Below are 14,328 nucleotides of genomic sequence, written 5' to 3' on the forward strand. Positions count from 1 at the left end.
TGGTCAGTAGGGTTTAAGAAAGAATCCTTTTCTCAGCCTCCAATAGGGCCCTGGGGCACAGGAAATACCAGATAAGGTTGGAAGTGGCCAGTGGCACCCACAGATCCAGGCTGATGCTGTAGGGATTAACTGTAAAAGGGCCAAGCCAGGGCAAACCCCCAGAGAAGCAAATAATGAAACAAAGTTAGTGTTCCAGGGGTCGTAACATCCTTCAAAACATTACGTCCAACCACAAAGAAGAGTCAGGGGAAGCTCCCGGGATGTTGTGTAGTGATAAATGAACCCTTTCCAAGCCAATTCTAAACTGAAGTGCTGAAGGTGAGCAGGATGAAGAGCTGGGCCTGCTGGGCCCAGGTTGTGTGGTTCTGGAGCATTTGAGGGAAGGGGGAAGGGCTACTTCCTTTGTGATATCTACTTTACAGCAGGATCTTTCACATGACTACCAGGCATCAGCAAAGCTGCTGGACTGAAGCGGGTGCTGAGGTCAGCACAGAGAACACAGACAAGCACAGAGCAGGAGAAAGAAAGCAGAAGAGGTGAAAGGCAGGGGAATGGCGTGCAAGAAGGGGGCCCAAAAGGTCTAAACTTCAGCCCTCACTTTACCACAAAGCAACCCTTTCCCACATGGGCCTGTTTATACAGCTATAAAATCAAAGGGATCATCCAGGTTCAATCCCATCTAATTGGAGGATTTCAGGGAATGGGACCTACCATCTGGCCCTGGGACAGAGCAGAGAGCCTTTACTTATTTTCACACAATGACTGCCAAGGCTGACAGCTGCATTTCTCTCTCTCTCTGTGGCAGAGAGGTATTGGGGATCCCTTCTACAATCTCCAGCAACCTGGAATCACCAAGTAAAGGAGATCGACTCGTCCAAAAGCAAAACAATTTGGGGAAAACAAAATCAGGGAAAGCATACTGCCTGAAGCAGAGAGGGTCCCTGCTCTGCTCTACTCCCCTCCCGCCCCCCCCCCCAAAAAAAAATCACTGGAAATTCAATTAACCAAGGATGAAGTAGCGTCTGAAAAAATGCTGAACATCAAGAGTGGCAACTATGACTCGGGCTCTACCCTTCCTCAAGATTTGCTCAGTAAGGGGCAGCTGTTTTTTGCCTTTCCAACTTGTTACACTAACAAAAAAAATTTCCTATACAATTTCCAATATATATAAAAAATAGAAAATAATAAAGTGCAATTCATGATTCGATGATACGTTTCCTTGTTTTAATAAACAGGTTTTTTTCCCCTTTTTTTTTTCTTTTTTTGGATTTTTGAAGTGAGTTTTCGATTACAAAATAACACACTAGGCCCTAACGCAGGTTTAGAAAACACTAGCCATTGGCACAGGATGGAGAAGCTCACAGGTGATGGAGGCTGGGAGTGGCTGTAGCAGGGCTTACAGACTTTCGTGGGCAGGTAAAACTATCCAGAGGGTTGTGTCCTAATATTAGTACACATTAGTACACTATTCACTACCTTGGTGGGTCAGGGTGGTTTGGACTCAAGAGTCTACACATCAACACAATTGCTTCCAGTTAAAGAGTTCTTAGTTCTGCACAGATGGCAGGGGCGGTAAGGAGCCTCCATTAGTCTTTTAGTTTTTCAAAATTCCATCATAGACTTGGTAGATGTACTGGGAGACTTCAGGAGCTCGACACTTCAGAGACAGCTGTGAAAGAAAACAGGAGAAAGATGATTGATTAGCATGGAAACTGGCTATAACCTAAAGAAGGTTGAGCCTCCCCACACATGTTTCGACCAAGAGAGTTGTCACTAATTTCGAGAGGCCCTGCTGTAGTACCTGAATAATGAGATTGTTTACATTAAGTCAGTCTAGATTTTGGAACTTTGTCTTAAGTTAAATGGCAACTATGACAGCATAAATCTAGGAGGGCATAAATCTACAATGGCCCTAGAATCAGAAGACTGGATTCAAATGCCAAGTTGGACACTTATGACCTTGTGATCTTGAACCACTCAGTCTCATCCATAAAATGAGGGGACTGGTTGAGGCTAGGATCCTATATAGATGGAGTCATGTTGGGATCTTAACTAGAGTCTATGATAAACCTCTTTAGCAATAAAGAAAGAATCATTGTAAAAGAAATCACAGTAAGTTCCCAAATGAAGTGCTGAAAATTAACTAAGGAAGTGAAAAAAGAAGACAAGGTATACTATAGAGTATAATACATCAAAAATGAGGGATGAGAAAATAAAATTGCTCACAGCCACATAATCATTAATTTCTATTTCACAAAGATATCATAAAAGCTTCAAAGCACCTTTTTCCAAATCTTTTTTATTAACATATTTTGTTTTCAACTTCATTTCTGAACACACCCTAAAGTTAGCCAACTCCTGGTAACAAAGATTTAAAAAGAGGAAAAAAAGAAAGCAAAGTAATTCATATAAATTACACATCAAAACCAGCTTGTCTGACAGCCTATGTAATATTAGATCTTCTGGAATGAGGAAAAGGAAAAACACTTTTTCTCATCTCTTGGGTACCAAGCTTATTCTTTCTGATGATATTGTATTCAACTGTAGTTTTTGTTCCTGCTTACATTGTATATAATTTTCCTCACTCTATTGACTTCATTGTAATCAATCATGTAAGTCTTCCCTGAATTCCTCATTCTTGTTACTGACTGTGGCACAGCACTATTCCCTTATTTTCATGTACATCCACAAATGTTTATCCATTTCTCAAGCAATAGACAACCCCCCCCAAAAAAAAACAACAACAAAATTAAATTGGCTTATGTGCTAATTCTCATCTTTAACTTTCTGACTCCTAGCAAGACAGCCTATGGGTAATAGGAGATGGACATTGAGGGGTACTCTTTTTTCACCTAATAGTATTTTATTTTCTCCAATTACAAGTAAAGACAGTCTTTAGCATTCATTTTTCTTCTTTTTTTTTTTTTTTTTTTGCTGAGGCAATTGGGATTAAGTGACTTGCCCGGGGTCACACAGTCAGGAAGTGTTAAGTGTCTGAGATCAAATTTGAACTCAGGTCCTCCTGACTTCAGGGTTGGTGCTCTATCTACTGCACCACCTAGCTGTCCCAACATTCATTTTTGTAAAACTTTGGAGTTCCAAAATTTCCCCCTAGCCTTCTCAAGACAGGAAGCAATGATATAGTTTATATATGTACAATTATTTTAAACACATTTCTGTATTATTTATATTGAGAAAGAAAAATCAGAACAAAAGGGAAAGACTACAAAAGAAATAAAAAAAAAAAAAAGTGCGTGACATTTTCTATCTAAAGTCTACTGGAACTGTCTTGGATTACTGTACTGCTGAGAAGAGCCAAATCTTGATCACCGCATAGTGTTGCTGTTACTGTGTACAATGTTCTCTTGGTTCTGCTCATTTCACTCAGCATCAGTTCATCTAAGTCTTTTCAGGCTTTTCTGAAATCAGCCTGTTCATCGTTTCTTTTTCTTTTTTTCTTTTTGCTAAGGCAACTGGGGTTAAGTGACTTGCCAGGGTCACACAGCAAGGACGTATTAAGTGTCTGAGATCACATTTGAACTCAGGTCCTCCTGACTTCAGGGCTAGTGCTCTATCCAATGTGCCACCTAGCTGCCCCTGTTTATCATTTCTATAAAGCAAAAGTATGCCATTACATTCATATACCACAACTTGTTCAGCCATTCCCCAATTGATAGGCATCCACTCGATTTCCAATTCCTGCTACTATAAAAAAGAGCTGACAAAAAACATTTTTGCACCCATGGGTCCTTTTCCCTCTTTTATGACTTCTCTAATATATAGAGGCAATAGTAGCACTGTTAGATCAAATGCAGTTTGATAGCCCTTTGGACACAGTTCCAAATTGCTCTCTAGAATGGGTAGATCAGTTCAACTCCATCAACAATGCATTATTGTTCCAGTTTTTCAACATCTCTTCCACCATTCCTCATTATCTTTTCCTGTGCTACCTCAGAATTCTCTAAATTTGCATTTCTCTCTATAGTGACCATTTATTCTTATGACTATAGATGGCTTTAATTTCTTCTTCTGAAATCTGTCAGTTCATATCCTTTGACCATTTATCAATTGGGAAATGGAGGGCAATCTTTTAAGTCTAATTCCAATTTTCCGGAATGATCAGATTAACTCACAGCATTCCAAGGATGACAGATGTGCTAGTCTTTCTGTAGCCCCGCCAACAAAATTCTCAATTCTTGTCATCTTTGCCAATTTGGTGGGTATAAGGTGAAACAGTGCTATTCTGTTCTTCATTTCTCACATTTATTAGTGATCTGAAGCATTTTTTCATATGGTCATTAATAGTTTGCAATTTTTCTGAGAATTGCTTATTCATGTTTTATGACCTCTGGCCAATGACTTCTGGTCTCACATCTTTGTGGTATCTTACTCTATCACATAACTTGGATGTAGAATCCTTGATTAGAAATCTGAGGTAAAGATAAAAGTTTCCCAATTGATATTTTTCCCCTCCTAGCAACTACATTCATGCCAAAGTGTTTCCAATTTCTATGGTCTCTTTCAATATCAAGTTCCTGTGAAATTGTAGATACAAAACAGTTTTTTCAATAGAAAAGCATTATTTAAACCGAGAGCCTTATAAATTTACTGAAGGAATAGGAGAAAAACAACAATTAATAAGGAATAATAATGGCTTAGAAAGAAACTCATTCGCTTAGAATCAAAGCTTCAAAGTTGAATAGAAGCCAGCTGAGTCAACCTCAGAATCTCTTCTGTAACACTCTGACAGAGAGTTATCCTATGTCTGCTTGTATACTTCCAGAGATGTGGAGCTTACCATTTTGTATGAGAATAGCTAGCTTCTGTGTGGGAAAGTTCTCAAAGTTTTTTATGTTGAACCAAAAGATGTTTCCCTGTAAATTCTCTGCCCCAATCCTTTCAAGTCACACATAAATTTAATTTCTCTTCCACAGAAGAGCTTTTCAAGCATGTGATGAGAAGTCTCATGTGCCCCTTTGATACCTTAAACTTCCTTTGAGCTTGCTGACTGAGAAAGCCCTGGATAAAGAGATAAAGGGCATTACAGACACAATGTAGTAAGAGTAGAAAGTGGACTGTATGTGAAGGTAGGAGACTTGACTATAACACTTAGCAGTTGTGATATATATAACTATAATTTAAGTGTAATAAAGATTTATACATGATTTTAACCTTTGCAAAATGTTTGACACCATTCTACCTCATTTGACCACAAGAACGACCTTCTGAGATGGATGCTATTATGTCTCCATTTTACAAATGAGAAAAATGTAGATCAGGGAGATAGACATACCCATAATCACATGGTCAGGTCATTTAACCTGAACCCTTGTATGAATTAATCTCACAGGGATAGTGGGGCAAATCACCAAGTCTTCCAGAATACTCAAACCCAAAGATTGGCACAAATATGAATGGTTATTAGACAGAAATATCTGCCCACAGCCTAAGGTAGGTGTGTGTGTGTGTGTGTGTGTGTGTGTGTGTGTGTGTTATGTTTATCTCTGCATATTAAGGCACAAAAGCAAACTTAATACTTACCTATTCTTTTCCCTCCTCCCCCCAATCTTTGTTTTTCACAACAATGAACACATTGGATATCCATATTTTTTTAAAAAATTTGATTCTCTTGAATCAAAAGAGCCTTCTGTTTAAAATACAGACCAGGTGAAGATTCTCAAAATGTTTTTTCAAAAAGAGGTATTATAAACATTGTAAATATCAAGATTAATCTAAACACAGAAAAGAAATAGCTATGCTATGGATCTTTACTTTGATCCAAGTTCTAGAATCAACCTACTGTGGATCCAAATGACAGCCAACTTGATTTTCTTGCTCCATAAGTTCAACTACACTTTGAAAGAATTTATAGTTGAGAAATAGAGAAATGGAAGATTAGAGGTTGGCAGTTTCCCTAACAGTCATTCCACGTGGCCTATTCTGGAGAGCTACAATGCTGCTGGGGTTCATCAGCCTTTCAAAAATTTCCTTTTTTTTTTTTTTTTTTTAGAAATGTAAATAATCTTGAGAAGGGTTATAAGGTCCTCAATTTATTCATATATTAGTGTGAATAATATCTAACTGAAGTCAGTAGCATGAAGGAAATCAGAGCTCTGAGGGCATGTGAAAGGGTATGTGTGTGTATAATATTGGAAGGTACTTCCCTAAGAGATGAAAAAGGAGATACAGACATGGAAGCAAAAGGTTGTTTTAGAATTATTCCTAGGTCTAGGAAGGCAGTCTTCTCTCTTCCATTCATCTACATAGTTCCTCACTTCCCTAGATCTAGGATTCAGGGCAGTTCTATTAGTATAGTTCAACTACATTATAGGTTTTAATGAGCTAGTTTAGCAATGTAAGTGCTATCTATAAAACTGTTTCAATGAGGAAAAGGTAGTTTTATTATGAAAGCATACTTTGGTTTCCATGACCCCATCTGGTAGAATGACCAATGATAGATAATGGGTTAGTTTTTTAGTTTTTTTTTGTTTTTTTTTTTAAAGAAAACTGTAATGCTTAAAAAAAAAAAAAAAACAACTAAAACTAACCCGTTATCAACAATCATTTGAAAAAAATTTTCTAAGTCATTGTTAATAAGAGAAATTCATTTAAACAGTTCTGAGGTTCCATTTCATACCATTTGATTGGCAAGAAAGGAAAATAATTGCTGGAGGGATGATGGGAGGCTGGGAACATTAATGTAGCACTTGGTGATTCAAGTTCTCCAAGGCCCTGTCCTAGGCCTTCTTTTCTCTATATATTGTTTCAATTAATGATTTCATCAGCTCCCAAGATTTCAATGATTATCTCTATGCAGACACATCTTATTATAATCTCAATTTCTCTGTCTTTTTCTCCTCCCTCCCCTGCCTCTAGTTTCACATATCCAACTGCCTATGAGACACCTCAAACTAGATGTACTGTATACATGTTAAACTCAACTGAACTCATTATCTTCCTTTCTACCCTCCCAACTCTTACCTTTTCCTGGTTACCCAGGTCTGCAATGATGTCGGCCTCAACGCATTCTCTCATACAACCCCTTCTCCTAACTCATATGCAATCGCTGCTAAGGCCTGTTAATTTTGTCTTTGTAATATCTCCTCTGTATGTGTTCCTGCCAACACTCTGATACAGGCCCTCTTCACCTTGGCTCCTGCAGGTTGGTCTCACTGCCTCAAGTCTGTGTATTGATTCCCAAGGACACACAGGGAATCTAATCTAGCTTGGGGTGTAAACAACAAATGATGTCAGCTTGAGGCTTTGTTCTTGATATGGTCAGGGCCTTCAGCATACTTTAGGTCCAGGGTTCTGGAATATATGGCAACTCAAAAAGACAAGACCCCTTGCCATTCTTTAACATGTCTCTCCCCACTCCACCATCAAACTGAACTTCCTAAAGAACAGGCCTGACTATATCACTCACTATTTATTAAACCCCAGTGGCTCCCTTTTAATCTGCAGGATCCAATATAGGCCCCTTTAGCTGTTCAAACCCTCCATCACCTGAACCCCTCCTTCCAATGTTTTCAATCTTCTCAGACCTCCCTCATATCCTTCCACATATTCCAGAACCCTCCGATTGCTCATTTTTACTAGCCATCAGGAGTGTTCCACCCCTAGAATGTGGTCTCCAGCTCCACTTCTTAGTTCCTTCAAGTCTCATGTTAGTCTCACCTTTTTTTTCTTTTTTGGGAACATGGTAGAAATCTGTTTGCATGATTTCATATTTGTAATGAGTTTTATATGTTTTAGTTACTCACTTGGAAGAGGGGGAGAAACTAAAAAAGTTCTGTTTTCTGCAAGAAGCCTTTCCTAACCCCCTGAATCTTATTGCCTTCCTTCTGAGATTACCTTCAATTTATCCCATACAGCTTGTCTGCACTGTTGTTTACATGTTGTCTTCCATGTCAGACTGTGAGCTCTTTGAGAGCAGGGGTTGTTTTTTGACTTTGAATTGCCAGCACTTAACACAGTGCCTGGCACATAGTAGGGGGCTTAATAAATGCTGACTGAGAGGTTTCAAGACAATTCCAATGGATGTGTAATGGAAAGAGCCACCCGCATCCAGGGAGAGAACTGTGGATCAAAGCACAGTATTTTCATCTTTGGCTGCTGCTTGTTTTTCCTTTCAATATGATGCAACAACATAAATACAGAAACAAGTTTAGAAGAATTGCACAAATTTAACCTATATTGTATTGCTTGCTGTCTTGGGGAGGGGGAGGATGGAGAAGAGAAGGGGGCAAAAATTTGGAACACAAGATTTTGCTAAGGTAAATGCTGAAAACCATCTCTACATGTATTTGGAAAAATAAAATACTATTAAAAATTAGAAAATAAATAAATAAATGCTGACTGATTCACTGACTGGAAGCGTGAACTAGTCCAACAACTCTGCAAAGCAATTCAAAACCTCTTTTGCCCCAGTGATCCCAGTAGTCAATACCTTAGTGAGAACAGAGACAAAAGGAAAGGATCCATATGGACATAAATATTTATAACAACACCTTTTTGATATAACAGAGATGTGAAAAAAAGATAAGTGCCCATTAACTGAGGAATGGTTAAACAATTTATAGTACATGAATTTAATAGAATATTATTATATTATAAAAATGAAAAAAGGCATGGATTCAGAAAAGCTTAGAAGAGTGGTATGAACAGATGTAGAATGATGTGAGCAAGACCAGAAGAACAATAACTACAACATTGTAAAGAATAACAATTTTGAAAGACAACAATTAGAGCAATGCAATGACCAACAATGACTTCAGAAAACTGATAATGAAGCAACTGACTTCTCAGCAAAGTAGTGATGGACAGTCAGCGCAGAAAGAGATACACACACTTTTAGACATGACAGTGTGCAATTTTGCTTTGCTTGCTTCCTAATTTATTACAAGGAAGAATATGTATCTATCTGCCTGCTATAATTTACCTGGAGAGGACACAGGGAATGATAACCATACAAAAGGAAAAGTGTCAATGAAATTTAAAAAATACAAAGAGAGTGAAAAGAAACTCAGAAGGGATCACAGACAAGCAAGGCATCATTGGTACTATCGTGTCAAGTTTAATAAAAACTTTAATCAAAGATCGCAGGTTCATACATGGTTTTTTTCCCTATTATGTGCATATATAAATGATGTTTCCTGATATTTGTTAAGTCAGTAGTAAAAAAAAAAAAAAATTTAGGAGTAAGGAGGAGAAAAGATCTTCCACAGGCTAAATATACCATAATGCTGCTATGTTGATAGTTAGTCAAGGTAAGGTGTGTGTCTCGTCTCTTCTCTGTGTGTCTGTTTCTCTCCTTCCTCTGTCTCTCTTTCTCATAATATAAACCAGCAGTTTTATTTTGAAAACTGCTGAAATATAGTAAATCATATAGTAAAAAGTTTACACAACTGGTTTTAAAATTACAAAAAGAAACTCCCACTAGAAACAGCTAAAGAAAGGAAGAGCTTCCCTTTTGAGTTAGAGAAAGTGTTCTGCAATGAGAGAAATTGGTTGGGCTGGACAGGAGAGAATGACCACTTCTGGGAGAATCCTAAAACTATTTAGTTTATAAATAATTAAGTAAAAGATTCAGGGTTTGATGAGACAGTCCCAGTTGTATTGAAATAACACAGCTGCTTCTGGTGACTTAGGAAGCAAAGGAGTCAGGACAATTAGCATAAGACAAATAATATCCTACTTTACAGCCACAGATGAAAATAGCAAGAAGGAAGGTGCTATTTTATATGTGGTTCATCATGATCAAAGTCTCATCAGAACATTTATTTCAAACTGTGGAGTTTTCCATATAAAAGCCTCCCCATGGACTATTACCCTGTCCCTATTCAGTGATAAAGTGACCCACATTGGAAGTCGTATAGTTGATAAAAAGATTTGTGAGTGTCCATCCTTTTCTTGGGATATGAGCTCCTCATGTGGGGTAAGCATACATCCTTTTGGAATCAACTGGTTTGGGAACTTCTTTAGAACTGGTCACAGTGAAAGATATTTAGAGGGTGTTCTTCTAAGTATTTATTGGTGCTACCCATTAGATGGCTGATTTGTGAACAGTCTGTGCTGAAAGGAGGAAAGGGCAGAGTCCCCTGAAAGATAACAAAACACCTCTTCCCCCCTTTGGCAGGGCTGGCAAGACTTACCGTGTAGTTAGGATTTCCTGGCTGGATACGGAGCTCCGCCAATATCCAAATGCCATTAGTGAGTTTCAGGGACTGGTACAGCATGTCCTGCCCTTCCACATTTCTCTTGGCAATAGTATAAACATTGTTGTTTTGCAGTTTGCTGGAAACAGTGTCTAGAAACAAAGAGAAATTCCAACAGTCATTTAAAACCTTTAGGGAAGTGCACAGTCCCTCCCCACTCCCCTTTCATATCTAATGATAACAATGAAAGGAGAAGCAAATGCCATATTAATATCTGTATAATCAGTCACTCAATAAGCATTTATTAAGCACCTGTTATGTGCCATGAATTGAGAGATACAAAGAAAAGGAAAAGATAAGACCCTGCCCTGAAGGGGTTCACAATCCAACAAGAAGATCATGTGGAATCATGTAAAAGATGGATTTTTAGCTGAGGCTTGAAGGAAGCCAGGAAGATAAAGAAAGGGATAAGGAAAGATAGAGAAAATGCTCAAGGACAAGAGAAGGGGTATCTTGTCTGTGGAATAGTGAATTCACTAGATCAAAGTTTATGAAAGACGGGAAAGTAAGAAGAAAAAAATCAGGAAGCAAAGGGTTCTGAATATTAAACAAAGAATTTTGTATTTTGACAAGGAGCTACTGGAGTTTACTGAGTAGGGGATGACACTGTCAGAATTGTGTTTTAGGAAATTCTTGTTAGTGAACTGGAGTAGGGAGAAGGATAGGAAGAGCTCCTAACATGCAACAGTCCAGGTGGGAGATGATGAGATCTGCCTCAGAGTGGGGCAGTATCAGGAAAGAAGGGGATGTATTTGAAAAAGTGAAATCAACAGACCTTGGCATCATATTGGATGGGGGAGAGGGGGTTGAGAGTGAGGCATCTAGGTTATGACACTGAGGGAGTGGGAGGATGGTATTGCTCTCAATTGTGACGAAGAAGTTTGGAGGTGACAGGAGGAAAGACAATGAGTTCTTTTTGGGGTTCAATGGACATCCAGGTTGAGATGTCAGAAAGGCAGTTGAAGATCCAAGACTGGAGGTCAGTAGAGAGACAGGGGCAGGAAAGATAAATCTGAGCATCATTGGCATGGAGATATCAATTAAATCCATGGAAAGTGATGAGATCACTAAATGAATTATTTTAGAAAGAGAAGAGTATGCAGAACAAAACTCTGAAGGACATACAGGGTTAGAGGGTGTACATCTGGAGAAAAATCCAACCAAAGAGATAGAGAAGGATCAGCCAGGTAGGAGAGAATAGCAGCTCTAAAACCCAGAGGAATCTACTATACAGGACATTTTCAAGGATTTTAATCACAAAGAGCAACAGAAATATAGGGAATAATGGGGATGAAAGGATTTGAGGTTTGTCTTTAAATTGGGGAAAACCTGGGCATGTTTATAGGTAGAAGGGAATGGGTCAACAGAGGAGAGATTGAAAATGAGCAACAGTGTGGGGTGAAAGAGGCTCAATCTCCTGGAATAGAGAGGGGGGAATGAGACTGCTTGAGCAGGTACAGAGGTTTGTTTAAAAGAATTGCACATGTTTAACCTATATTAGATTGCTTACTGTCATGGGAAGGAAGAAGATAAGGGAGGGAGGAAGAAAAATTTGGGACATAAAAGTCTTGCAAAAACCATTGTTGAAAACTATCTTTACATGTATTTGGGAAAAAAAATTTAATACTATTGAGAAAAGAAAAGAAAAGGGTATTTTAGGATTTCTGAACAGAGAGGTGGTACATTTGTGAGTGATTACATCAAAGGTACAACTTACATCAAAGGTGATTTAGATCAAAGGTACAACTACCTGTGTGTGTGTGGCTGCAGAGGGATGGAAGAGTAATTCATGGGAAGTGAGAAGACTGAGGAAGTCTATGCTAAGGGTGTTTGGGGAGAGTCAATATGTATGCTGAAGACCTCTAGACTGAGGGAAGGCGTTGGGGAAGAGAGAAAGATGGAGTTAGGTACTGAACCAGAAGGAAGTGGGGTGTCCTATAAATCTGATGACAATGGCTACCAGAATTTTGGTTGGATGGAAGATGTAGATTGTATGGAACTCAGTAAAGGAGAGAGATTGAGGTGCGCCTTGAAAATGGTAATGGGGAACAAAGAATATTTTAACTCCCTTACTTCAACCTTACATCAAGGGAATGAATGAATATATAGCCAGCACAGGAAAGGATGGTCAGAGAGGCTGGGTCAAAGGAAAGCCAGGTATTATGATTGCCAGAAGATGGAAGGAGAGAGGAAAAGATTTACAAAGCATGAACAGACTTCAAAATCTCCTTTCTTCTTAATGGTAGGAATAGGCAGCCTCTCTAATTGTGTCTAATTCTAATGCCGAGCACTGAACTAACCATATGGACTGAGAACAAGGTAACCAACATGTAGATTTATGGGCAAAGGTCTTGCCAGTCACGATCTCTCTGGGCTTCTACTGAGTCTGGTGTCTAGTAATTGTGGGAGATTGGGTGGAAGTGGCTGTAACATTTTCTTTCAAATACATGAGAAAGCAAAATTCTTTGAGGACAGATCTTTGCATCTCATCTCTCCAAGTGCTGAGCACGACGGTTTCAATAAGTATTACTAAATGAATCTTCTAAGAAATTCTTATTGGTCCAAGAGCGATGCCCAAATATGCATTCTGCACAGTGTGTATTAAACACCCAGCATAGTGTGGAGGCAGTCAGGAGGCTCAGGAGACAGAGTCCTGGGTCTAGAGTCAAAAAAGAACCACGTTCAAATCTGGGCCTCAGGCACTGGATGACCCCTGTCTTAATCCCCCGGAGAAGAGAATGGCACCCGTGCCAGCATCTTTGCCAAATCTGGCACACACCCCTGCAAGCACAATGCATCTATACCACTCTGCAGGAGGTGCTCCCACAGGTGCATATGTACACTAATGTTGCTTGAGCATCACAGGAGTTCAGGCTCATGTTATTTTCTCCACATACAGTTTCTGCACAACTTTTCTCCTTTATATCCAGGGATTTCATTAATGCTAAAAGCAGCAGCTTTAAGAATAAAGATGGAGTCCTATTGCAGGAGACAAAGTGAGAAGTTACAAGTAGCACTATTATTCTTTCTTACTTTGGGGGGAGGAGAGAAGAATGAAAGCTATCATCTTAACTCCTACTCCCCCATGTATAGTTTAAGTCATATTATGATCACATCTTCCTAAATACCGACACAATCTAGGATAAAAGCATCAGAAAATTCAAAACATCGCCTATTTGTAGGAATCCAATGTCCCACCTAGCTCATAACAGGGTCATTCTTTTAGCATCTATTGTTCAGAACTTCAGAATCTACAACTTAAGACAGAAAAGAATAATTTTAAATGATCTTCTAATGAGATAGCTGCTCTGACCAGGCTGCAAGGCAACTCTGTCAGCTGAGGTTTGGCTCAAGGTAGGATCCACAAAGCTTTGTTTTTATTTCTTAAAATAATGTTCTTTTTTATTGCTATAAACTCCTTCATCAACAAAGATAAATATTTCCTTATGCTCAGAACATAATAAAAAGAGAAATCTATCTAATACCATGAATCCTAATTTTGTACAACTTGGCCTTTTTTTTTCTTCTTAAAGTCTCCATTAAAATGTAAGACACCTACATGCCCTGTCTGACAGTGTCCTAAACTGAATGAACTTCCTTCTGCTCCGCTTTGGTGTATTTTTAGATGTTTTATTAATACTACTTCTTTTCTTTTACCTTTTTACAGGGTTTCTTTTAAACTGTGAAAAACTATTCCTAACTTTTAAGACTCCTGTTCATTTCCTAGGGAAACAGAAAATGAACAAGGGATTTTTATCACACAAGCAAAAACCTATTTTATAGGAAACGCCTGCAGACTTCTCATGACTTCCCTGCGGAGATAAGAAAACAAACATATATATATATACACACACACACACACACCCCTCCCAAAATTGGAAAATGTGGCAAACAGCCATGTAAGCCAGGCAGAAGTTGAATGGGTCTAAGTTTGCTGCATTTAGAATTTCTCCACCTCAGAAGCCAGCCCTGCTTCCACTGAACAGCTGTGCAGTATGATTTCAGCAGAGAAAGAAGACAAGGTAGATTTCTAAAATAGGTTCCTTAATCCCTTACGTTTTTAGTATCATTTCTCCCCCAAATATTCATACCTTTGTTGACAACAACTAAG

General features: G+C 38.7%; 1 protein-coding gene across 3 annotated transcripts in view; it reads right to left on the reverse strand.

The window, feature by feature from the left end:
- Positions 1-1,202: 1,202 nt before the first annotated feature.
- Positions 1,203-14,328, reverse strand: part of AP2B1 (adaptor related protein complex 2 subunit beta 1) — a 121,102-nt gene continuing 107,976 nt past the window's right edge. For all 3 annotated transcript variants that reach the window (XM_031967583.1, XM_031967581.1, XM_031967582.1), the window contains 2 exons: positions 10,155-10,309; positions 1,203-1,669 (listed from right to left, as the gene is read on the reverse strand). In XM_031967583.1, the coding sequence (XP_031823443.1) occupies positions 1,595-1,669; positions 10,155-10,309 (230 nt within the window). In that variant the 3' untranslated portion in view covers positions 1,203-1,594. The remainder of the gene's footprint in view (positions 1,670-10,154; positions 10,310-14,328) is intronic.

Source organism: Sarcophilus harrisii, chromosome 4, assembly GCF_902635505.1.
Source record: "Sarcophilus harrisii chromosome 4, mSarHar1.11, whole genome shotgun sequence".
Taxonomy (NCBI): Eukaryota; Metazoa; Chordata; class Mammalia; order Dasyuromorphia; family Dasyuridae; genus Sarcophilus; species Sarcophilus harrisii.